This window comes from Oratosquilla oratoria, chromosome 24, assembly GCF_046742065.1.
Source record: "Oratosquilla oratoria isolate Oo_2021 chromosome 24, ASM4674206v1, whole genome shotgun sequence".
Lineage (NCBI taxonomy): Eukaryota > Metazoa > Arthropoda > Malacostraca > Stomatopoda > Squillidae > Oratosquilla > Oratosquilla oratoria.
The window spans coordinates 54,500,632-54,527,648 of record NC_134800.1 but is presented as its reverse complement, the minus strand read 5'-3'; the positions used below and the strand labels follow the sequence as shown (position 1 = coordinate 54,527,648).

The following is a 27,017-nucleotide window of genomic DNA, read 5'->3' as shown; positions in this document are numbered from 1 at the left end:
CACACACACACACACACACACACACACACACACACACACACACACGCCATTGAATCATGCAGGACCTCATCCTCATCCTCCTTCTCCTACATCTACTCCTCACACTACTTTCCCTCCTCCTTTTCCTCCTATTTTCTTTTCTTCACTTCTCCTCCTCCTACTTTTCTTTCTCATGCTTTCCTTGTTATACTTTTCCTCCTCCTCTTCCTCCTTCTCCTCTTGCCCTTGCTCCTTCTTCTCCTCCTTCTCCTTGTATTTCTGTTCCTTTCTCCTCACCTTCTTCCTTTTACTTCCATCCCTCCTCTTCCTCCTCGTCCTTCAAATTTCCCTTCCCTCCTCCTCCTCCTCTTATTTCTCCTCTTCCCCTTTCTCTTCCCGCTCCTCATTCCCACTTCCCTTCCCCTCCTTCTACCTTTCTCTTTCTCCACCTCCTCCTCTTCCTCCTTCTTTTTAGAGTGCTGCTGTTGCTACGCGAAGTGTTCTTCGGTATCGAAGTCAAAACCTTGGACTCGAAGAACACCGGATAAGCTTCTTTTGCCTTCGGCGTGGAAAGATTCTCTGGAGCGGAAATGGTGTTTTGTGCTCCCAAGACTACCACTGGACACCTTGTTCGACTTATTATATTCATGGCGTCTGTCGCCGGCTGATTTGATTAATCTGAGGGTGTAGGGGGGGGGGAGACCTCAAGGATCCCAGAGGTGGTGGTGGAGTGGGAGGTTGGGGGTTGGGTGTCAAGACCCAGGAGGTTTAAGGAGAGTCGTTCTGTGTCATTCACCTCTCGCACGATGTCGGCGCACTCGCTGTGTCTTCCCTTGGTCAGCAGCCACCGCGGAGACTCCGGCAGAAACCTGCAACATCGTCACTGGTGAGATGTGTGTGTGTGTGTGTGTGTGTGTGAGAGAGAGAGAGAGAGAGAGAGAGAGAGAGAGAGAGAGAGAGAGAGAGAGACAGACAGACAGACAGGCTGCGACAAAGAAAGAAACACAGAGAGACAGCGAGAGAGAGACACAGAGAGAGAGAGAGAGAAAGAAAAGGAGAGGAAGAAAGAAATGAAAGGACCAAAGTTGTGACTGAAAAAAGTACAAAAAAAGGAATAGGTGGTGTAAGTCGAGGAAAAGAATAGAAGTGAGGTGAAGAGAGACAGAGGCAGGAAGGAAATAAATTCAATATTTAGATTCAATACAACGATATATGAGTGGAAGTGTGGTGAGACAAACACAGGGAACTGTTGGGGATTTATTCTACCAAGGACAAACGACCCGCTCGCTCGGGATCGGTTATTTGTGGGAGGGGAAGAATGTCTGTAGGAAAATGAAAAGATCGTAGTGTATAAAAGAGGGCTATTGCCAATAAATGCTTTTTCCATGGGCGATAAACTAAGGGGCGATTGATGGTGGCTGCTCGGGAGAAACGGGAACCTTCCAGATACTCAACACCCTACATCCCCGCCGAAGACTTCTGCGTTCCACCACTGTCAACCTCACCCTTTCTTCCCGTCCGCTCTGCCTCGCGAAGTATTAAGCAGCTTGCCGTTCTTGTTCGTTTAATATACCCGTCGCGGTGGTTGTTGTTTGGATGGAAAGCGATGTATGCTGCTTCAGTTGTTTTTCTCCTTTTCTTACTTTGTCCTTCCTGTAGCACCTCTATTTTGTCCCAGTCCGGTAGGTAGCCATGTCTGTCTACATGGAACATTTACGAGTTTGATGTTCGGTGGGCCCTGGCGTCGTTCCTATGCTCATTTGTCCCCTTTTTAATACCTCTGCTTGTTTCCCCGTATCAACTTCTACGGACCCACCAAACATCAAACTCGCTAATGGTCCGTGTAGACAGTCATGGCCTCCTACCGGGCTGGAACTAAATGGAGGTGCTACAGAAAGGACAAACTGAAAAAAGGAGAAAAATAACTGAGGCAATACACATCACTTCCCATCCAAACAACAACCACTGCGATGGGTTTATTAAATGAACAAGAACGGCAAGCTGCTTAATACTTCGCGAGGAAGAGCGGAGTGGGATGAGGGTTGAGGTGGAACGTGGAGATCTTCGGATGGTATATAGGGTATTGATTATCTGAAAAAGTCCTGGTGGGAACGAAACGTCAGAATAAATCCTCAACAATTCCCTGTTTTTATCTCACCACCTGTCTTACATACTTCAACATCGATATATATATATATATATTTTTTTTTTTCAACCACAAATCACTTTTAATTCCATGCCATCGCTGTCGAGACTGAAGAATCGCTCGATGGAGGCCTTCGTTGGAAATTGAAACGTGGACGAGCCGAGGATTCGAACCCAGCTAACCCGTGACAAAGTTGCAGTGACTTAAACCAATGCGCTATCAAGAGAGATAATATCTCTCTTGACAGCGCATTGGTTCAAGTCACTATAACTTTGTTACGGGTTAGCTGGGTTCGAATCCTCGGCTCGTCCACGTTTCAATTTGCAACGAATGCCTCCATCGAGTGATTCTTCAGTCTCGACTGCGATGGCATGGAATTAAAAGTGATTTGTGGTTGAAAAAAGATATTAATTGATCACTGGGAACCATTCAGTGTAAATGTAAATGTATATATATATATATATATATATATATATATATATATATATAAGATTGAAGGTGAAAGAAGTTGACGAGGAGAAATGAGGAGAATTTATGCCTTAACGTTTCGACCCGCAGGGTCTTGATCACAAAGCTAACAACTCAAACGTAACCAGATATTTTATACACGGACGGGTCATCTTATGGGACGCTTCGGAGAGCTTGTTATTTTATCTGCGTATTCTTTTATTATTAATAAGCTTGTGGCTTTTGCTAAACATATAAATCCTTCTCTATGGTTAATGTTGTTATTAGTGTTGATATATGCTGCCTCAATTGTCTTCCTTAGTTTCTTGGATGATCCTTTATTTAATACGGTTGTGTTGTTCCAGTCTGGAAGGTGACCATGTTTATCCACATGTATTACTATGGAGTTAGATGTCCTATGGGCTTTTACGTCGTTTTTATGTTCATTTATCCTTTTATTAAGTCCACGACCAGATTCACCAAAATATGAAGAGGGACAGCTTTTACACGGGATTTTATAAAAAACGCTGTTTTCGTTAGTGGGATTATTGTCGCTACGTGTTACCAAATGTCCTACTTTGCTACCTGACGTCCTGGTTATTTTGATGCCCGCTTTTAGGAGAAAAGTGTCTAGGTATGAATTAACATTAGAGTTTGGTACTGTGATATATCTGGTTTCATTATTACATTTATTATCATTCTTATTTTTATTTTCATCTTTACTTTTGTTAATTATTTCTTTGGCTTTCTTTTTCAACCTACATAAGAGACCTTTTGGATATTTGAGTTTGATGAAAGTCTCAGTAATATGTTGTAATTCAGGATCTAGAAATTCTTTACTGCATATACGAAATGCTCTGAGGAAGAAACTCATTATAATACCTGTTTTAGTTCTGTCATCATGTCCTGAGTAGAAGTGTATATAGTCTTCTTTATTGGTGGGTTTCCGGTATACTGAAAATTTCACATTTTTATCTATTCTATGGATAATTGTGTCTAAGAAAGGTAATTTTCCGTTATTTTCATTTTCTGCAGTAAATTGTATATTTTCATTTACACTGTTTAATCTCCTGAGTTTGTTATTAATGTCTGTATCCTTAGGTACAATTACGAGTATGTCATCAACATACCTAAACCATTTACTATTCCTACCCATTATAGTCATGTATTCTTCTGTTTCGAGTATTTCCATGTATAAATTTGCTAACACTGCAGAAAGGGGGCTACCCATGGCGAGGCCAGAATGTTGTCTGTATTCAATGTTATTAAAAGTGAAAGCGCCAAATCCTACACAAAGAGAAATTAATTCGAGGTAATCTTTTTTGGGTATGGGTAGATCTTCATTTTTCAAATTATTTACTACTCGTTCAACAGCATTTAGAGCGCCTTTTATTGATACTCGAGTTATTGAAATCTAAAACTTTTAAGCTGTTAATTAGATCCGACGAATTTCGTAGATGTGCATCACTAATAGTTCCTAAAGTATTGGATAAAGGTTTAGCTAAACATTTGGCTAACTTATGAGGCGTACTATTGATTCTTTTCTTCTTGTTTTCCACCACCAGGACGTTCCGTTCATATGTGTACCCCATAGGTGCCTCCCTCTACAAATTGAAGAAGAAAATGTTGCATAGCCTCGTTGATACAGGGCTGGTTTAGTAGCGGCTAGCGCCATAAACTTGTAAACTACCCTTCTACTTGCCCAAATGTGAACGGAAAGCTAGTCAACTTGCCTCCAAACTATCCTAGTATCAACACTCATTTGCCCTTAGGTAAGTTAACTTGCAGCTAGCACTAGAGTCTTCTAGACTAGCCCCGTTTCAACGAGGCTCTAACGGCCGTCCCATATGGATAACGGACGCGGTTTCCAATACCTCTCTCTTTTTCCTCTCACCTCCAGTAGCCGAATAGGAATAACCCCGCGAGGGTGACGACCGTGTGTAGGTGTATCCAATGGGTGAGGAGGACGACCAGGAGGGAAGTCGTGCACATTCCAAACGTCCACGTGACGAAGGACAGGAAGCAGGCGAAGCCACGCTCCTCAGGGGCGATCAGCTCGAGGACTGCAGACGGACGCGGAGGAGGAAAGGCGTTCGGAGCGTTTAAAAAAGAAGAAAAAAAAGTTATGCTAGCATACAAACATAAACATATTTATACACATAGACGCGCACATACAAATACAGACATTCACTCACACATAATATACACAAACACACATATATAAGCATACACAGACATACACGCACATATGTATATATATGTATATATACATACACACACACACACACACACACACACACATATATATATATATATATATATATATATATATATATGTGTGTGTGTGTGTGTGTATATATATATATATATATATATATATATATATATATATATATATATAAACACAAACACACATACATGCAGATCCACGCATACTCTCTCTCTCTCTCTCTCTCTCTCTCTCTCTCTCTCTCTCTCACACACACACACACACACACACACACACACACACACACACACACCACCACCACCACCACGAGCATATCTCTCCTTCCCGTAAGATATAACTAGGTAAATACACACACAGACACACACCGATACCGACCCAATGAATTATACAAATTAAAACGAGGGTGCGATTACCCACCAAATTTTGTGATACAGTGACTGAAAGACCTGAATCTTTTTCGCATCTGTCATCGTGTGTGTAGTTTATCATCATCAACGTACCCGAACCACCCACCTCCTCAATAGTCACATCATTAAGACTGCCGGGGACCTACGAGTGAGATTTCCAGCAGTAAAGCTGGCTGTATGCGGGGGTTTTAATCGCCTGGACGCCGGTGAAATTGTACATCAGTTAGATCTCACTCAAATAGTGAACTTTCCTACCCACGAACAAACAACCCTTGACCTCATCATCACTGATATGGCCCAACTGTACTCCCTCCTCGACCTCTTTCCCCTTTCTCTGTTGCATCACATACATCACCATTCTGTGGACATTGACAACTAGTATCTCGATACCAAGGCAAAGGGTCACCCGATACCATTGCCCTGTACCTGACTCTGCCATGAGAGAGGTTTGGAGATGGATAATTCAGCTTCTGTGGAACAAAGGTTTGGGCGCCGAGGATGTGAAACTCGCCCTCCCACTGTTCCCCATGATTAATACATTATTATCGCAAAGCTCCTGCCCCTGAGACTTTTTTTTTTTAACTTAACATTCATCCCCCAGCGATCTCAGACCAATTTCCCAAGCCTTGTTTGTGTGTGTGTGTGTGTGTGTGTGTGTGTGTGTGTGTGTGTGTGTGTGTGTGTGTGTGTGTGTGTGTGTGTGTGTGTGTGCGTGTGAGTGTGTGTGTGTGTGAAGAATCCCCGCCTTCGACGGGTTTAGGGCCAGAGTGGCCTCCCCACCCCACTCTCCCAAGGACCATCGGAAGGATTTCCCCTCATTCACTCGCCTCCCTCCATCATCACCCGCCCGACGCTCGCTACATGAGTATCCAGCAGGGCTCATGGATGGCCGCGGAAGAATCAAGTCTTCTTGTGCTTACCAAAGACGTTGGGCATCTGGAAGGTCTATGCTTACCGATGACGTAGGGCATCTGAAATGCGGTCTGGACGCCAAATGTCCCAAAGAATCTGCAGACCAGGTGGAACCAATAGGAGGACGCTACCAATAACAGAAGGTTAAAGAAGCACGAGAAGCCCATGGCCACGAAGAAGATCAGCCGACGGCCTATACTGTAAGGAGTGTCACCGATGTAGGAGAGGAATAAGTAAGAGAACATTGTGACAACAAATGTATTTATAATAATGAGAATAATAATAGTGATAAACACAGTGACAATGACACTGACAAGGTCAAATCAAATGAGTGTTTGTTAGTGTGTTTGTGTGTATTTGCCTACTATTAAGTAAATGCATGCACATACGCACGCACACACGCACGTGCGCACACACCCACACCCACACCCACATACATACACACACACACACACACACACACACACACACACACACACACACACACACACACACACACACACACACACACACACACACACACACATCTGTGTACATGAGCTCCCCATCATGCATTCTCGAGAACCAAACCTAGTTTGTTCTGTAATTGTATTTTCTAATTCTCTTGGCATTCCAGATCACTCAATCCTTATGGCTATTCTAGAATTATCCCTGAGAATGTTTTGAAAGAATTCAGATGTTTAGGTACATATATCATTGTCCTCGTACTTGTGTTGGGCTTCAAGTACGTGTTTAGATATTTTCGCATTGTACGTACTATATGTCGGCGATGAAAGGGAGAATCAGTGTTCCTAGTGTGTTACCGGCCGTGCTCACGGAGTAGATATGCTTGGCATAGTCCTCCTGGTCACAGAGCCAACCGTGGTAAGTGGCTACTGTATGGATGAACGACGTCTCATCGTGCTCCCAGCCGGACTGACAAGCTTCAGGCAGACACCGGGCCGGAGGAGGAGGAAGAGAAAAAGGAGGATTTTTTTTATATTTACACACAATGTATATATGCATATATAAATGAATTGTAAATCTCACATTCGGGGAAAATAACCACTGTTGAATTATCCGTATTTTACGACCACGGCCTGTGGTCCTCTACAGCGAGACCACAGAAGAGGACAACAGATCGTGGTCGAAATATACGGATTATTAGTAAATAATACTTTTTTTTTTGGGGGGGGGGGCAGTGGGTTTAGTAGTTCATTTTACGAATGCATTATATCTAATTCATCTGGACATATCAATACCTTCTTGTATATAATGTGTTCTTGGGTACACATGCATTAGATGTATTGTATTTAGAGAGTGTGTTCGCTATGTTGGATGTATTCCGCAAATTCCTACGCCATCGGCTTTCTGTGTGGTGCGCGTTTAAGGCACGAATGAAAAGATGTGCAGGTCTGAGACAGGATTCCTCTGTGTATTGGCAGGAATGCTTGTTGATTTTCACGGGGATTCCCTAAGAATGTCACCTTCCCACTTTTCATATATGGGGAGGTGAAGGAATGCACATTTCATGGAAGGGGTGTATTCAGAGATACCCAAGGAAAAGAAATTTTATGGAACATGAGAGTTTTTGCCTGTATCAGGTGTAGAGTACGGAAACATGAGAGGTAAGTCCTTTCGTGGGTAAAAACTACTTTACATGCGGCCCTGGCCGTTTTTACACTGCAAGTAGGCGAGCCACCCGCGGCGCATAATTGTACTGAATTAGGTCGGGCAGGCCAGGACAGAGGCAAGGTCAGGTCATCCACGTGGCGTTCGACGAGAATACCGTAGGTAGGCGAGCCACTCGTCTGTGCATAATTGTACTGGGTTGGGTCAGATCAGCCAGGCTGAAGGCAACTTCAGGTCGCGCCGTCCACGTGGTCCCAGGGAATCTGTGCAATACTCCTCTCTCAAAGTTGCTTTGGATTAAAAGGACGTTCCAATCGCGAGCATTGGATGGGCGGAGTGTCGCTGGCATCGAGGTAGGCCAATTTCAGGCGATCGATGGAGACCCAGTCTGGTTTGCCACAGATAGAAAGGCGGAAAGTCTTAATTTTCCGTTCGAGGACGAGGTGGGGACCAATGTAGGGTCGCGTGAGCGGTGGTTTGTGTGCGTCGGTTCTGAGGAAGACAAGCGTGGAAGTGTGAAGGTCCCTTGGAAGGTATCCCTTGACCTCCCAGTGATGTGCCGGCATATATACTGCAAATTTACCGACGGTTCGTTGCAGCTGTTGCAGGCCCTCGGGATAATCCTGATGAGGGAAGAACTTTGTGGGCACAGCAAAGGGTTGGCTGAGGGCCATTTCCCCTAGAGACACGTTGAAGTCATCCTTGATTGCTCTCTGGAGGCCAAAGAGTATCTATGGTGGTTAGGGCAGCCAGGAGTCGTTGTTGCAACGCGCCATGAGAGATGCCTTGAGTGAGCGGTGGGTTGTTCGACCATATTGTTGATTGCAGGGTTGTGGGAGGTAGCATGGTGGGTTGTGGTACTCAGGAATTCAACGAAGGAATGCCACACCCGCGACATGAAGGATGTTATTGGTCGGAGGTGATATGCTCCAGTAGTCCCAATCTGGCAACCCACCCAATGAAGAGGGTTGTGTTGCAGGACGAAGTATTTGTGTCCCTCATGGAGATGGCATCCAACTAACAGGTTAATCATTCGATGACGGTGAGGATGGTCTTCTGACGGAGGGAGCTTGTCGACAATGTCGACATGGATATGTGCGAAGCGTCGTTGGGCTGATGGAATGATCCGACACCTTACTCAGTGTGGCGAGGAATTTTACTTTGCTGGCATGTAATGCAAGACCTGGCCCACTCCTTTGCATTCTAGAAAATACTGTGCCAAATGGACATTTTCTTCAGGAGCTTTGTAGTGACGCGTCCTGAAGGATGTGTTAGGTCGTGTATCTATTTAAACACCTGGCATCGGAAGACAGCTGGGATGAGGAATCGTGGGGGGCCAGTGCTAATGTTGCAGAAAATGGTGGTCTTGTCGTCGAGGGGAACGTCCTGCCACTTGAAGGACGTGATGGATATCTGCGTCGATGGATATTCGGGAGAGGGCGTCGACGACAGGGTTCTTTGTTCCTGGGACGTGACTCACGGTGCAATTGATGGCGGAGAGGTGGCGGCGCTAACAGGTGGACAAAGAGTTGGTGTTGATGATAAAGGTGCCTTCAAGGAAGTGGCGGACAACATGGTGGATGGCGAGGAGCTAAGCTTTGGAGGGTTTCTTGCTGAAGAAACTGAGGTGTGTGTGTTGGGGGTTGGGTGGATACTTTGGATAATTTGTTCGAGCATAATCCCAATGGCAATATTGCTGGCGTCCGTTGACAGCTGTAGCCGGGGGATGACGGGATTCTACTGGAGGTCCTTCCGTTTTCTGTGAAGGGCTTTGCATAGTGGATGCAACGTTTGAGCGATGTTGGGGAGAAAGCGGTGGTACAAGTTTACCATTCCGATAAACTCCTGCAGGGCTTTGATGGTGACGGGTCTAGGAAACTTGTCGACTGCGGGGACTTTATCTTGAAGGGCAAGAACGCCATCAGGAGAGATGAGGTGCCTCAGAAATTGGACGAAATTTTTCCGAAGGTACATTTATCAAAACGGACGACGAAGCCATTGTTCTGGAAACGCTGAGGGGTGATCCACAGGTGTTGGAGATGCTGGTCAGGCGACTCGAAGAACACCAGGATGTCGTCGATCTAGTAGAAGCAAAAGTCAAGGTCGCCGAGGATGCCATCTATTAGGCGCTGGAAAGTTACACCTGAGTTTCGCAAACCAAAGCAGAAGTAGTTGGATGTGTACTTTCCGAAGAGGTTGTGATGGCGGTCTTCGGGATGTCATTTGGATGCACCGGAACTTAGTGGCAGCCCTTCAGGAGACCTAGTGTCGAAAATATCTTGGCACTGTTGAGGTATATATTGACGTCGGCGATGTTCGGATGTGAGTAGAAGTCAGGTTCCGTCATCATGTTCAACCGCCAATAGACTCCACATGGGCGCTAGGAACCGTCATTATTTTTGACGAAGTGGAAAGGCAAGGACCAAGGGCTGTGGGCCTTTTGGATAAGGCCCACCTTCTCCATCTCCTTGAAAGTTTTCTTGGAGGCGGTGAGTCTCTCAGGTGGTAGGCGTTGGTATTTGAAAATAATGGGTGCCCGGACGTCCTGATGTAATGATAGACTTCATATTTAGCTGAAGTCTGCCGCAGCTCAGGCTTAAAGATGTCGGAGAATTCAGTGAGCTATTGGGCGTAGGGGTGTCTAGCGTCGATAGCGGCGACCACGGGTGGTTGTGGTGAGGTTTACAGGGGCGTCTAGGTGAATAATGTCGAGCAGATCAGGCGGTTGTTGGCGAGAAAATCGATACCGGGTAGGGGAGTCCCGATGTAAGCCAGGATGAAGCTTTAAGAAGAGTGGCGACTCCCAAAGGTAAGGTGCAGTCTTTTGCACCTGTACGTGGGGATGGTGGTGGCGCTTGAGACAGCGAAATTCACTCCGATGTTCTTGGGGGACCACCGTTCTGCTGATGATGTAGGAAATGTGGATCTACAGGCGCCGGTGCCGACAAAAAGGAAAGGACGTTTGGAGGTCTTGTCGATGATGTAGAGGCCTGCCGTGCCTGTAGAGGCCACCGTGATGGACGGTATGGTATATATATATATATATACATATATATATAAACATATATATATATATATATATATATATATATATGTATGTATATATATACATATATATATATATATATATATATATATATATATATATATAGATATATATGTATGTATATATATATATATATATATATATATATATATATATATGCAATAAAAACACTAGGAGCGTGTGTTCACAAATGCGTAAGTAACCACTAGGTAAAGTAAACTAACGAAGCAGAGCGCTTTCGTATAATTACATCTTCAGTGCAGATACAAAGAAGGAATTATAAGATGAAGAAACAAGGTACAGAATATATGACATAGTGAAGAGGGCATTCGGAGAGGTAGTGGAAAAAGTACACGTTGCGGACGTTTGGGCCGTCCTGGTAGCCAACAAGTATGGGACGTTTGGGCCGTCCTGGTAACCAACAAGTATGGGACAACTGCTCATAATTTATATTACAATTTAAACAATTTTGAAATTTCATGAGAAATAAAACTATCTAATTTGTACAAACCTTGATGAAGATTAACATTTATCCCCTTACTAGATTTGATCAAACTGCATTCAATTAAATTTCTTTCTGTTATGTTGTTGTTGTATGTGATGACTTTAGCGTTATCCCAGTCAACTGGGTGGTTAAAATGATTCATGTGGTTGAATATACCGCTAGATTGGTTTCCCTCTCTAACGTATTTCTTGTGTTGATTGATTCGTGTTGTGAGTGTTTTAGCAGTCTGACCAACATAAAACTGATTACAAAATACCTTGCAAATCATGTAATCAGTTTTATGTTGGTCAGACTGCTAAAACACTCACAACACGAATCAATCAACACAAGAAATACGTTAGAGCGGTATGGTTCATGTGGTTGAATATACCGCTAGATTGGTTTCCCTCTCTAACGTATTTCTTATGTTGATTAATTCGTGTTGTGAGTGCTTTAGCAGTCTGACCAACATAAAACTGATTACAAAATACCTTGCAAATCATGTAATCAGTTTTATGTTGGTCAGACTGCTAAAACACTCACAACACGAATCAATCAACACAAGAAATACGTTAGAGAGGGAAACCAATCTAGCGGTATATTCAACCACATGAACCATTTTAACCACCCAGTTGACTGGGATAACGCTAAAGTCATCACATACAACAACAACATAACAGAAAGAAATTTAATTGAATGCAGTTTGATCAAATCTAGTAAGGGATAAATGTTAATCTTCATCAAGGTTTGTACAAATTAGATAGTTTTATTTCTCATGAAATTTCAAAATTGTTTAAATTGTAATATAAATTATGAGCAGTTGTCCCATACTTGTTGGTTACCAGGACGGCCCAAACGTCCCATACTTGTTGGCTACCAGGACGGCCCAAACGTCCGTCACGTGTACTTTTTCCACTGCCTCTCCGAATGCCCTCTTCACTATGTCATATATTCTGTACCTTGTTTCTTCATCTTATAATTCCTTCTTTGTATCTGCACTGAAGATGTAATTATACGAAAGTGCTCTGCTTCGTTAGTTTACTTTTCCTAGTGGTTACTTACGCATATATATATATATATATATATTAATATATATATATATATATATATATATATATGTATATATATATATATATATATATATATATATATATATATGTGTGTGTGTGTGTGTGTGTGTGTGTGTGTGTGTGTGTGTGTGTGTGTGTGTGTGTGTGTGTGTGTGTGTGTGTGTGTGTGTGTGATTCACCATGGTCTTGGATCACGTGTTGGACTCATGATCGACAGCTATTTCCCTCCCGGAAGAGAGCTCAGAGCTCATATATAACCGATCTATGGGTAATGCTGTGACCTTACACGCACACACACACACACACACCTAACTCCCCGCCCACGAGAGTTGGAGTAACGACTCGCAGCCCAGCGATACTGAAATTATTTCAACCCTGGGCGGGATTCCAACCCGGACTGCCGTAGTGGCAGCCGGGAACTCTACCACCGCGTCACCGTGTGTGTGTGTGTGTGTGTGTGTGTGTGTGTGTGTGTGTGTGTGTGTGTGTGTGTATCTATACACCAAGTATCTCTCCCCCTCTATAAAGGAGGCAGCCATTCAAGACACGTACCCACTCCCGTCCACTCCACCCCCATCCACCAACCTTTGTTTCTCTCTCACCTCACCTCATCTTAGCTGCGAAACTAAATGTGTTTGTGGATTGACATATATATATATATACATATATATATATATATATATACATATATATATATATATATACACATACATATATATATATATATATATATATATATGTGTGTGTGTGTGTGTGTGTGTGTGTGTGTGTGTGTGTGTGTGTGCAGTAGTATGTAGATAATTATACGTACGTATAAATCTGTTTTGAAGTGAAACTAGTAAGAAGTGATTATTCACTAAAATAGAGATTGAGAGAGGGTGCGATGGTATCCATGCTGACCTAGACTACAGCCACTGCATGCGTAAGGGCGTCCAAGAACTATCCACGCAGAGAAGTGAAGAGTCACGATTTTCTTGAGTACAAAGACGCCTGCGTCATGAGGAGCGAGTGGGATATACGAGGATGGAGACGCTGGCTTCGTGATTATACTTATTTTGTGGTTGTATCTGAGTAACCTTCGTATTCTGTGAACAGCGTGATCGCACTTTCTGTAACGTTATATTCATTCAGGATGAAATAGAACGAGTATAACAGTAGTAACTTCATATTTTGTATTGCGCGTATTATGATGCATCATCGTACATCAGGCAACCTGATGTGCGCGCGAATATTTGACTCATACTGAAGAGGTTAAAACCGAAGGGACCTGTGACAGTTACTGTGATAAGTCTTGGAAAATATGGAAGTTACTCCTCTACATAGGTAGAAGAAACCGGTATCGGAAAGGTATGTGTTTTGTAGAAATGTGTTTGTAAGCGCGAATGCATGTTAGTGTGATTCTACTGAATATGGCTTTGTGTTCGGACAGTGCAAATGGGTGTATCCATGTGTCATACATTTTGTTCATATTGTGAGACTCGTGACGGCTCTTTATCGTTTCCGAAAAGTGTTTGTCGGAAAAGGCCTCCCTTCCTGGGCATAAATGCTGCAGTACTGCGTGTGAGAGCCCAGTCTTGGATGTTGCTAGCTATGTAACCATGGAAATCCCTCTAAAGGAATGAGTATTGTACGTCAGCCACGTCAAAACCTAACAGTTGTTGACGAATTGTATAAGATACGAACTTTGTACATTAATCTTAGTTAAACCCCTTTGACCCTTCTAACGTGTGGTCCTCCACGGATACGAGTACATGGGTGTACGAAAGATTAAAATGTCTGATTCGACTCACGCAGCAAGTCGTTGTTGTCAACGACGATCTTATCTCCGACAAAAGACACGTTGTACTGCCAGCATTTTTCAAACGTGTCTGGATCGTCCTGAGACCTGCAAAGGGAGGTATAGTGACCACCTGTCCTCTAGGGCTGAAGCTTATCCTAATCCGCAGTGTCAACAAGAGATGTTTCTCACTGATAACGAAACAGTTCAAGTGGAAGAGCCTCTACCTAAGATAAGATGTTTACAGTGCACTGCGGGAACATGGATATCATCTTACCGAGGAAGCGTGGCTCTTTTCCATTGGTCGGAGGTCAAATTGGTCTTTTCCCTGCCCGGAACATGACACCAGTACGTGGGAACTGCCACTTCGAAGATCACAATGCTTAGCTGAAAAATTGAAGGAGCATCACTACATGATAACTGGATGGCAGTATGTGTTATGATACATGTTATTTGTAGTTTTATTTTTTCATGTCATTGCTGAACCTTCTTTTCTATCTAATTTCTACTCCATTTACCATCCTTCCGTGGCTCACAAACAATAGGATATGCATAATTCCCGTCTTTTGTGACTCCATGCTTTATAAGTCACCCCCTAATTTGCCCTATTTCGACTGCTGTCTGAGTGATGTCTGTAAAGAATAAACTCCCCATTAACATAAAGTCATATTTATAAAAGCTAAACAGTTCTTGAAACAGAAGAGTATTGTAATTCATTTGTAGATGACTTCCACATTTATCCCCCAGCCATTTTGGTTTTTGCGACCAGTTCCTTTCTTCGTCCACAAACGTGATCGATCATGATGTTTAATATATTCACATTCTTGTGTTTTCGATCTTGATAGAAATATTCGAGTTCTTGGATATTGAATCAAGTTTCATGTATCTTTCCACATTTTGGTATTCCTTACTTCATCAAGATTTGTTTTGTTAGAACTGATATAAGATTTCGAGTAGAGAAAATGCATAGATTACTCCCATTGGCCCCCAACCTCCTCTAGAGAGAGTAAGATCAACTGTCAATAAATACAGTTAAATCGCTCTCCCTCTTCAATATTTCTGACAAGGTTTGACAGACAACATATAAATACTTAGATTGAACACTAATTTGCGAGAAAAAAAATTGAAGTTTTGATGAGTATGCAGTTGGCAGTTGACGGCAAGCCTAATTTAGTTTAGATTTCTGCTATTCTCACCTGGCCGTCCTGGCCGTCTCTACCTAGAGTTGATTTTGTATTGAACAATATATAAATAGGAACCAGACTCTTCAATTGCAAACAGCACATGCGGAGGTGTTGGTATTCGCATAAGAAAAAAAATGGAGATAATTAGTTTAGGACGAAGACATACAAACGTATCTCATTGACTTTTTCATGTTTGTAACTATCGGTAATTGTTCATTCCATTGAGCTCTCGAGGCTCGACATTTGAAGTGTTAACGATCAAAGATAAGCCTTTGACCACAAAATATAAAGATAAATCTAACTGTTCTTCGGCACTTGTTCTCGACATTCACGTGTTTAAAGTGATGTGTGAACGGGGTATTTGGGGTTTAACCAGCGTGCTCGACAACCAAATACCCCGTTCACACGTTCACACATCACTTTAAACACGTGTCTGTCGAACCGCGTTCGACGAACAGACCATGTAAACCCCTTCTAAGACTTTCTTCGAAATGTGAAGAAATCGAAAAATTTCTTACCTGAAGGGAGAGGTAGAAGGAGATGGGGAAGATGAGGCCCCAAGTTTTCCGTTTCTGATACACTCCGTAATTGCCAACTTTATTTATTATGTCTTCGAACTCCATGATGTCTCAGACCAAAGTCATCGGGGTATTAGCAACGATCCTGCGAAGAACCATTTAGTTCAACCTGAAGTTCATTTGCTTTTTACAGTGTTAATGTGCCACCATTTATTCATTGTTTGGTATATACGTACATACATACATACATACATGCATACATACATACATACATATACATATATACATATATATATGTATATATATATATATATATACATATATGTATATATATACATATATATACATATATATATATACATATATATATATACATATATATATATATATATATATATATATATATATATATATATAAATATATGGTGATTATAGTATAGGTTATTGTTATGGCAACGTCAAGAATTATAAACCTGGAAACAAAGACCTATAATATCACAAATCCAGACTCCAACGTACAACATTCCCAAGAAAATGTGTATTCTACTGGCCCTTAAATTCCCGATTGCTATAGACTCCAATCATATTCTGGTTTTCTTGGTATCCATAAGACCAACAAAGCAAGAGGAGTTGTCGCATCCCTTGACGTTGAGTTCCTCTTCACCAGTGAACCTGTAGACCGCACAGGTATCTATGTCATCGGTAGAATATACCGCAACGAAGCCACCCCTAACTTTAACATTCCTGAAAAAATGCTCTGCAAACTACTTGAGTGCTATACCAAAGAAGCCCCTTTCATTCCCCCACAAGGAAAAAATATTACCAAATCGTCGGTATCGCTATGGACCCTCCGATGGGTGTTTAATGACAAATATCTTTATGGGCTTCGTACATACATACATACATATACCAAAGTTTTTTTCCCTTGCACGGGGAGTAGCCAAAAAGAAAAAGACATAGAAACCACTCCCACCCATTTCATTCCTTACATATTCCACTCCCCTCCACCCTCCTCCTTCCCTCTCATCTTGGCACCTCCTGGATGACGGATCATCCCTGCATCCTGTCCACTGCCCTGGGTCAGAGGCAGTGTCGCAAGACACAGCACATCCACAGCAAGGCCGCTTCATTAATTCGGCGACCCCCCCTCTCCGTCCCCTCATGCAAAAAAGGATAAGACAAGGAGAAATCCCTTCGGGCTGCGTCAAATTATTTCTCATACATACTTCCTCATCCCCCACCCACTCCCCCTCATGCATCACAGCCTCATCTATACACAACCCATCTCCATTCACCCTTATCTTCTGTCCTCTCCCGTCCTTCTTCAACAGACATTCCTCTCTTTTGTAATGCCCCTTTTACTCCATCCATCCATGTCATCCTAGAACGCCCCCTCATATTCACTTCCTCCACTTCTGCCTTCCACACCTCTTTTACTAATGTCTCTTCACTCATTCTTTCCATGTATCCAAACCATCCTAATACTCTTTCATCAACCCTATCTCCCAGCTCTCTTTCCACCCCTGTTCTCCTCCTCACCTCCTCATTTCTCACTCTATCTATCCTAGTAATCCCTATCATACTTCTCAGACATTTCATCTCAAACACATTCAAACTCCTCTCTTATGTTCCCTGTTTCTGCCCCGTACAGTGCTGTCGGCACAGTTACTCCTTCATATAGCCTCCTGTTAGCATCCATTCCCAGATGTCTATTTCTCATTACACTATTTAATCCACCAAGGCATTTACTCGCTTCTCTCAATCTACATTCCACCTCCACCCCCACTCCTCCCTTTCCTGCCATATTCGCACCCAAGTATCTAAAACGGCGTATGAGAGACTGTCCTTTGGAGTACGGCTATCCAGGGCACAAGACGTTGTCCTTCATTGCATACGGATAGGTTACCGTTGCTCATGTGAGGCAAAAGGACAAATGAAAGACTGCTAACACTGTGGCGCAGCGGTAGGCAACACGCTAAGCCGGGTTTCTCCGTGCAGGACCCACTACTTCGGCGGAAGGACTAGTACGAAGACTGATGCGGAAGCTCACCTCATATCACTTGGGACATCTCCTTGAAGCCCCCCTCTCCCCCAGATAATATGAATTGGTTTTGTATACCTGAATTCATTGTACATATTGACATATGCTGACAATGTTACAGGGATTAAAACTTATAGCTGAGGACTAATACTTCTTCCTTTTCAGCTTAGGTACCTGGGAAGGCAAGGATGACTTAGACCAACGAGACAGGACACGGCAGACGCAGAGGAGAGGCTGACACCGGACTTCCATATTGCCTGGGACATCTGCCCTAAGTGACACCCCGAGATGACATGATTTTTCTTGTGATATATACTGACAACAACACTGATATACGTCAATAGTTGGAGGGTGGTAAAACCTATGTGCCAGGGAGTGATGCTTCTTCCTTTTAACCTTAGGTAACATCAACGACAAGGTCGACTTGGGCCGCCAGGTCACTACGCGAAAGACAGGGAGGAGGCGATAACGGACAACGACCAAATGGATGTGCACAAAGATGAAGACGAGAGCATCCTCGCTTATTGTATAGAATCTTGTAAATCCATTTTTAAGTTCAATTTATTGTAAGACATATCTCTCTTCCTAGGATTAGTGGGTAGTGACCCACGCAAGTATTGTATAAATTGTTGCAAGACAATACTTATATGTCTTAATGCTTACCCTTGAGTTTATGATTTATTCAGTCTGTGCTGGTGCATGTGTACTTCTGTTCCTATGGTGAAATGTGGTATTTAGGGGTAAGCTTCAACGGAAACCTATTATGTGATCTAACCCTTGGTCAGAGAGGGTGACCTCACGGCCTGTATATATGTATCTATACATTACATTGGGTGCTCACACTCAGTTCTATCCTGAACAAAGATTAAGTCGTAAGGAATATATTTATAGAATTGTAACCGCGTTGGTAACCGACACGCATTTTCTTTTTCGCTCCCTAAGGTGGCAAGCGACAGACTATGCCCAACTGTCGACCCGACAAGTTGAACTAATTAATGGGAAAAACCCATGGCAGTCTTTCATCTTCACGCCTCCATACTACTGTAGTCCAACAACCTATAAAGTACCTTGCACATCAATGAAAAAAAAGAACGCACAGAGTTATTTTTTCTCTTACCACCCTAGGGTAAAGGAACACACCAACGACCAAGAAGACAAACACCAATGCCACTGAAGAAGACTCGAGCGAGGCGAAATTCGAATCTGGCAATGATGACTACGGCGGAGTCATCGCAACACTCCCAAGAGAGTCTAAGATAATTCTAAGGTATGAGGAAAATATCTTGAAGAAAACTATAAACAGAAATATATATATATATATATATATATATATATATTTATATATATATGTATATATATATATATTTATATATATATATATGTGTGTGAGTGTGTGTGTGTGTGTGTGTGTGTGTGTGTGTGTGTGTGTCATATCACTTCGAAACAAAGTATGCAAAATTACCTCAGGAGGAAGAAACTTGAAGAGGGTAAGTACTTTCGTCTATTACATCCTCAGACGGAGTAAACAAGACAGTAAATTCACAGACACATAAGATTTGATAATAGATAAGATATAGAGGAGTATAATCATCACAAAAAATCGAGATCTTCAAGAACCTTGTTTGCCTTGCATTCGAAAGAGGTAGTGTCACTGACTTCACAAGTATCTTCAATAAATTCCAAAGTGGACAACATTAAGCAAGAAACAACGCTGGAACTGACTAGTGGGACATCAAATCGGCTGTAAACATAGTAGATGCTAAATACACACGAGTTGCGTATTCTTTGCCGATATATACAGTCCTGGAAGAGAACGACACAGCGAATAGTAAGGGTTAGTTCTAATATTTAAAAGAATATGCATACACTGCTGATATCCCAACCATAAATCAGGTCCTCCAAGATTGACCGACCACAAAGAAGACTAGACGCACAAATACTCTTGTCAAGGTACAAATGACAAGCGTCAGCTAATGACCACATTGGCGAGTAAATGATCAAGCAGGGAAAGTATTAAGTAACTGTACTGACTGTCAGAAATAGACGTATCAAGGTTATTCTTCTCTACTACCACCTTCATCTCTTCATCCCACAATTCACTACCCTTCCATCTATTCCCTCCCATCCTCCCCGCCCCATATATCTTATTTACACGCTTTGTTACTTCTTCCTTAAAATATGTTAATTTTTCTCCTTCTCCTACCTCCCCTTTCTCCCTTACAACTTCCCATGCATCTCTCAGCTTTTGGCATTCCTTCTCCTTTTTCTTCTGATTTAATTTGCTAAATCAGCACTTCTCGCCCTTTTCCTCCTCCATTTTTCGTTCACTCTCATATTTCCTTCTACTTTTCGACTCTTCCCCCCCCCTCTCTCTCTCCTGAAACATAAACATCCATAAATCTTCTTTTCCTTCCTTTGGATACTACTGCATAATCAATCAATGCCCTACCAACTGCTCTTCCCGTGTTTGGCTCTCTTCGTAAACACTGTCTGTTATCAACAACGCATTCTCATAGCACATGTCCATCGTCATCTCTCCACTACGATTCATGTCTGATACCTCAAACTTCTCTACTACTGTATCTATCAACGTATCCCCTACTCTAATTGAGGTCCATCAACACAATTACATTTACAGTCCTACCAAAACTCTCTAAATACTTACTTAAAGCTATCCAAAAAGCTTTCATTTCCTCTTGATTTCTGTCACTACCACATCCATATATACTAGCAAAATCTTACATCATCCATCCCAGTTTCATTTTTACCTACATTAACCTTGAAAACGTTCTACATTCCACTACGCGTTTTCATATGTCATATTTTACCAACAGAGAAATTCCTTCCCTCCCTCGCCTCCTCATCACTCCCGACGCTCCCTACCACACTCACAAACTAAAAATCACCCTTCCTTTCAATCTAGTTTCACTTAACGCTAACACATATATTTTCTTTCTTACAAAAATACTGCCAATCTCTTCCCTTTTACTCGCATCTATGCCACAACCACTCTCATCTAATGACTCAGAATTTAGGGCTCTTCCCAGGCCCTCGCATGTCTTGACTTCTTCTAGGTTAATACGGAGAACAGGATCCCAAGTCCCATCATTCCATTCCTCTTTGTTGCTTTCCACGACTCGCATGGGAATCACGGTGGCAGATTTTTTTTTTCTCCCCCTACCACAAGAGACGCAGGGGAAAAGAAAAGGAATACTCAAAAGAAGTTGGAAAAGGACAATTTCAAGAGAACGTCATAAAGGAGGGATATTCGTACTATAAAAAAGTAGCATAATTTCCCTAAGAGTAGATACTTTACTCTAGCCTAGAGAAATGACATTTGGTTCTAGTTCATCGGAGAACACCAAAACAGCCCCTAAAGCTTTGACTCCATGGTTCTATGTAGTTACTACTGCCTAGTGTAGGCCCTATGGTCTCTTGCAGTCTCCTTTATTCTTATGTTCTTATGTATGTTTATGATAACGTGCAGTCAATACCCCAGTGCAGGGTACAGGTTACCGTGCAAGATAGACGTTGGAGTGAATCATTTTAATGCCGCTCGTTTCAAATTCTGCGAACACCCTCAACTATATTCGGAGGTGCATTCCCGAGAGACTGGCACACGGTCCCAGGACCAGACAAAAGATAAATAAAATTTCACTTTTTTCAACTTTTTCACACTACGAGAGCTGACACTGAAAGACATATCCCCTCCTCCTCCTCCTCTCCTTCCTCCTCCTAGTCTTCTTCCTCGAGCTGGTCCTGTGGTGATCCACACGGATTTACAGTCTCTGTTAGGCAGCTTAGAATCGACACAGCCCAGCTCAACTGGGTGCCAAGCCACGTAGGTGTCGCAGGTAACGAGCTAGCCGACGCCGCAGCAGAAGCGGCGCGCCAAAGACCCGAAGTCGATGTTGTCGTCCCCCTCAGCAGAAATCAGTTGCGCCTACGCACCAGGGCTCTTAATCAGGTACAATGGTTCCTTCAGCACAGACTGGAGGCAGAGGTGTCAGAGAGGGCGAGGTGGTACAGGGCAGTCACAGACTATGAGCCCCTTGTACTTCCTCGCTCCACACCTAGAAAAGTGGAAACTCTGCTCTTCCGTCTGCGACTGGAGGACCGTTGTTTCTGGGAAATTAAAAGAAATGCAACACCTGAAGAAAGAAGATGCCACCTCTGCAGCCACCCTGAACCATTACCTCAAGCATTGCCCCGCAACTGCTTTTCTTAGGAGAGGGCCTCCGACAACATCTGAGGGTCTTGTGCGTCGCCTATGCCGCCACCTAAGCGATTACGAACTGCGTCTGTTGGTGGAGTGTCAGCCCCCCCTTTAAATATTTTTCTCTATTATTGTGTACCCGTTTATGTCAGGAAGGGTGAATTCACCGAGATGTGCATACATATCTAACATAGGTATGCACATCCGGTAAATGTATGAGTGGGTGTGTGGCCAAGCCACACACACTCATATATTGAATCACCCCCACTTTGTCTATAATATTATTACACCACTTGCTATATACACCACCATCACTGAACACAGCTAATGTTAGGAAGGGTGCATTCTCCGAGATGTGCATACGTATTTCATATATGTATGCACATCTGGTGAATGTATGGGTGTGTGTGGTTGGGCCCATACACACTCATAAATCAAATCACCCACCAAACGGGCTCACACCAAAGCCCGTGGGAGCTTAACTCCCGAACAATAAAGAACAGAAATCCTTTTCCTCCTCTTCCTTCAACAGTCCAAAATTTCATCGTGCGGAGATCTATTAGTGGGCCCGTGGACCGTTGTTGGCTACTGAATAAACGAATAAATAAATGAATAAACGAGTGGAAATTGAACAAACAAAAATAGAATATAGAAAAGATGAATAAATTGATAGATGGCTAAGTAAGTTAGCTTATAAATGGAAAGACAGTTGAATGAATAAATGAGACTCATAAGAGGACGCGAAGCTCTCCCTCTTAAATTGCTCAATGTGAGAGCCTCTCCTTGAGTTGAAGATCATCTGGGATTAGCTATTAAATATATATGTATATATATATATATATGTATATATATGTATATGTATATATATGTATATATATATGTATATATATATATATCTATATATGTATATATATATATATATATGTATGCAGACAAACCACTGGGAAAATGAAAGAGATGAGACCGAGCGCTTTCGTCTATTCAGACATTTTCAAGGTATAGATACATAAAAGAGACAAGTATATATAGTCAGAAGGTTAAGGTGGATCTCTCCCAGTGCCATATTGGCTCAAGTGTCCGGACATTTGGTTTACAATTTTTGTTATAATAAATTCATCCAATTTGTATAATCCTTGACTTAAATTTAAATTATTAACAAATGTATTCTTGATCAGACTGGATTCTATGATGTTTCTATTCAAATAAGAATTACTTTTGACAATTACTTTAGCTTCATTCCAATTGATACAATGGTTAAAATCCCTAAGATGGACAAATAACGCGTTGGACGTTTGACCACTTCTAACGCTATATTTGTGTTGCTTTATTCTAACATTTAATTCCTTTCCAGTCTGACCAATATAGCATTTGTTGCAATCTTTACATGGAATTTTATATACACAGCCTTCCTTATTTTCAGGGGAATTTTTAATCAAAAGACTTTTGACTGTGTTGGAGTTCCTAAAAATGGTTTGGATGTTGAAATTCTTAAGAATATGCGGCAATTTAATGAAGTTGTCATGATACGGAAGAACGAGAAGATTTTTAGAATTAAATTTTTCTTTAGTTTTGTCATCAAAATAAGACTTTGTAGCCATTTTTTGAGAAATTTCAATTAGATGATTTGGATACTTTAATTTTAAAGCTATGTCATTTATTCTTGAGAATTCATCATCCAAAAACTCCGGACTACAAACCCGATAAGCACGAAGGTACATTGAAGATAACACAGATGCTTTGGTCCTGTAATGATGAGAAGAGTAAAAATGAACATATGAAAGAACATTAGTGGGTTTCCTATAAACATCAAATTTGAAAGACCTTTCGTTTCTGTATATCAATACATCAAGGAAAGGTAATTGATTATTTTGTTCTATTTCCATGGTAAAATTGATTGAAGGGACTAAGGCGTTAAGTTGTGACAAGAAAGTTGACGGTTCAGCATTAACAGGCCAAATGCACAAAATATCATCAATGTACCTAAACCAAGTAACATTTTGGGGGAGAATATTGGGTAACAACTTTGTTTAAAAAAATTCCATATAAAGATTGCTAAGAATTGGAGAAATCGGATTACCCATTGCCATACCGAAATTCTGTAAATAATAGTTACCGTTAAACACAAAATGAGATTCCAAAACACACAATTTAATTAAATCAATAATGGTGGCAGTAGGCAGTGGTAAATCAAATTTCTCCAACTCTTCTTCAAGATACACTAATAAATCAAAAACTGGAACACGGGTGAATAACGAAGTGATATCATAACTAATAAGAGAAAAATCATAGTTAACATTAAGGTTATTAAGTTTGTTAACTAACTCTACATTGTTGTGTATGTGGCTGTGGGAAATTGTCCCTACTAGAGGGCTCAAAACGGACACAAGCCACTTGGACAAATTGTACCCAGCAGATCCTCGGGAACATGTAATGGGTCTCACAGGGTTGTTCGGTTTGTGAGTTTTAATCAACCCATACATGTATGGAAGTGATGGTGATTTCGAGGAGAGCTGCTTGATCAATTGCCGCATATTCTTAAGAATTTCAACATCCAAACCATTTTTAGGAACTCCAACACAGTCAAAAGTCTTTTGATTAAAAATTCCCCTGAAAATAAGGAAGGCTGTGTATATAAAATTCCATGTAAAGATTGCAACAAATGCTATATTGGTCAGACTGGAAAGGAATTAAATGTTAGAATAAAGCAACACAAATATAGCGTTAGAAGTGGTCAAACGTCCAACGCGTTATTTGTCCATCTTAGGGATTTTAACCATTGTATCAATTGGAATGAAGCTAAAGTAATTGTCAAAAGTAATTCTTATTTGAATAGAAACATCATAGAATCCAGTCTGATCAAGAATACATTTGTTAATAATTTAAATTTAAGTCAAGGATTATACAAATTGGATGAATTTATTATAACAAAAATTGTAAACCAAATGTCCGGACACTTGAGCCAATATGGCACTGGGAGAGATCCACCTTAACCTTCTGACTATATATACTTGTCTCTTTTATGTATCTATACCTTGAAAATGTCTGAATAGACGAAAGCGCTCGGTCTCATCTCTTTCATTTTCCCAGTGGTTTGTCTGCATACTAGTATCACGCGTTCAAGTGATTTCTTCTGCATATATACATGTATGTATATATATACATATATACACATATATACACACACACACACACACACACACACACACACACACACACACACACAAGTCAGAGAACCGGGGTTCGATTCCCCGGGCGGGCGGAGATAAGTTGGGTTTGTCTCCTTTCACGTGTAGCCCCTGTTCACCTAGCAGCGAGTAGGTACGGGATGTTAGTCAAGGAGTTGTGACCTTGCATTCCCGGTGTGTGATGTGTGAGTGGTCTCAGACCTACCCAGAGATCGGCTAATAACGAGCTCTGAGCTCGCTGCCGTAGGATGGTGTCTGGCTGTCTCGACAAGAGGCTGCAGCAGATCCGTGGTGAATACACACACACACACACACACACACACACACACACACACACACACACACACACACACACACACACACACACACACACACATATATATATATATATATATATATTTATATATATATATATATATATATATATATATATATATGTATATGTATATATATATATATATATATGAAATGTATTACCACCACAAAAATGTTCGGCTGATAGAGCCTCCCAAAGACAACTAACCAGCTTTGAAGATATCACGTTGCAGAACGGAAACTATGGCAGATTCGTGTCACCCCCGTCGACGATGGAGAGCGAAGACTGACGACGGCTGCTCCAGCTGTCTACTACGTCACTGCTTCCTGATTCCTTTTGCGTCTATATCTAATCGGCCACTGATGTGATAATGCAGGTAATCTCAATAAGACTTATCACACAGAAAATTCCGTGGTTTTATCTATCAATGAACTACACTCAAGTGACACAGCCTTGGGGCATAGCTTGAAATAAAGATGAAATTTTCAGTATCTCGGCATCTCAGCATTTAGTCATCGTGATGTGTTCGGTGTTCATAAGCATTTAACATAAAACATATTATGTTAATGATTCTTCTATTTTCTGCCCATCTATTTACTAAAGGATTATTTACTAGTTGGTTTGTGTCAGTAGCTCATTGCCATATTTTCTAGTGGAAACCTCCAACCCCCTACCCCCCGTGGCAGAATTCATAAAAAAAAAAAAAAAATCCTGTAAAGTAAGATTTGTATTAAGATTCACAGTTTATTGATGAACTGTAGAGAGATTTGAAATGCACTACAATCTGCGAAACTGGGGGCTGGATCAAGCAAATTTACAAATCATCTGTTGTTAACAATGTAATTATGTTGAGGGATCTCAATGCTAAAGGAACACAAAGGAAGAACAAACAACAGCAGGCCTACCGGCCCTAACGAGGCTGTTTGTGTTTACTAAACTAAGCTACAGTTAAGAAAGCAGAGCAGAAGATGAACTAACACTACTGCTACAACTATCCTATCCAATTGCAATTAAATACCAGAATTGTCAGATCTTTTATTGCAAGGGATAATATTTTATTTGCGGATTAGAGTCCAAATATTTATCTAAGCGATTTTTAAACGTTGTTATTGTGTTACTTTCAACGATAGTGGAAGGTGACGTAGGGTAAAGTAGGGAATAAGCTAATAAATGGAGCAGTAGGGAAGTTTTATGTGTATGGCACGAATCATTGTGGAGAAAATATGATGGAGATGTGTTTAGAACGCCAGTTGTTGATTACAAACGGGCGTCTGTTGTCAAGACAAGTTTATCGTCATGAAGTTGTAGTTTGAATCCATTCACATCCCCTTCTAGGTCCGTTGTGACGTCATGTCGGCTTATAAATCCCATCTTCGCAATGTCCTCCAGAAATTAGCTCTGATCGAGTATGTAAGAACGTTGGCATAGACATGGTGATTCTCGTGTTC

General features: G+C 41.6%; 1 protein-coding gene across 2 annotated transcripts in view; it reads right to left on the bottom strand.

Moving 5' to 3' along the window:
- LOC143038645 (organic cation transporter 1-like) overlaps positions 1 to 25,916 on the bottom strand; it is a 35,129-nt gene extending 9,213 nt beyond the window's left edge. Inside the window, exons 1-8 of one of the 2 annotated variants that reach the window (XM_076208138.1) lie at positions 25,777 to 25,916; positions 15,812 to 15,956; positions 14,387 to 14,496; positions 14,123 to 14,217; positions 6,879 to 7,044; positions 6,165 to 6,319; positions 4,467 to 4,635; positions 776 to 848 (exon numbers count right to left, since the gene is read on the bottom strand). In XM_076208138.1, coding sequence (XP_076064253.1) covers positions 776 to 848; positions 4,467 to 4,635; positions 6,165 to 6,319; positions 6,879 to 7,044; positions 14,123 to 14,217; positions 14,387 to 14,496; positions 15,812 to 15,916 — 873 coding nt within the window. In that variant the 5' untranslated portion in view covers positions 15,917 to 15,956; positions 25,777 to 25,916. The remainder of the gene's footprint in view (positions 1 to 775; positions 849 to 4,466; positions 4,636 to 6,164; positions 6,320 to 6,878; positions 7,045 to 14,122; positions 14,218 to 14,386; positions 14,497 to 15,811; positions 15,957 to 25,776) is intronic. The other variant, XM_076208139.1, reaches the window with a different exon arrangement.
- Between the last annotated feature and the right edge of the window lie 1,101 nt (positions 25,917 to 27,017).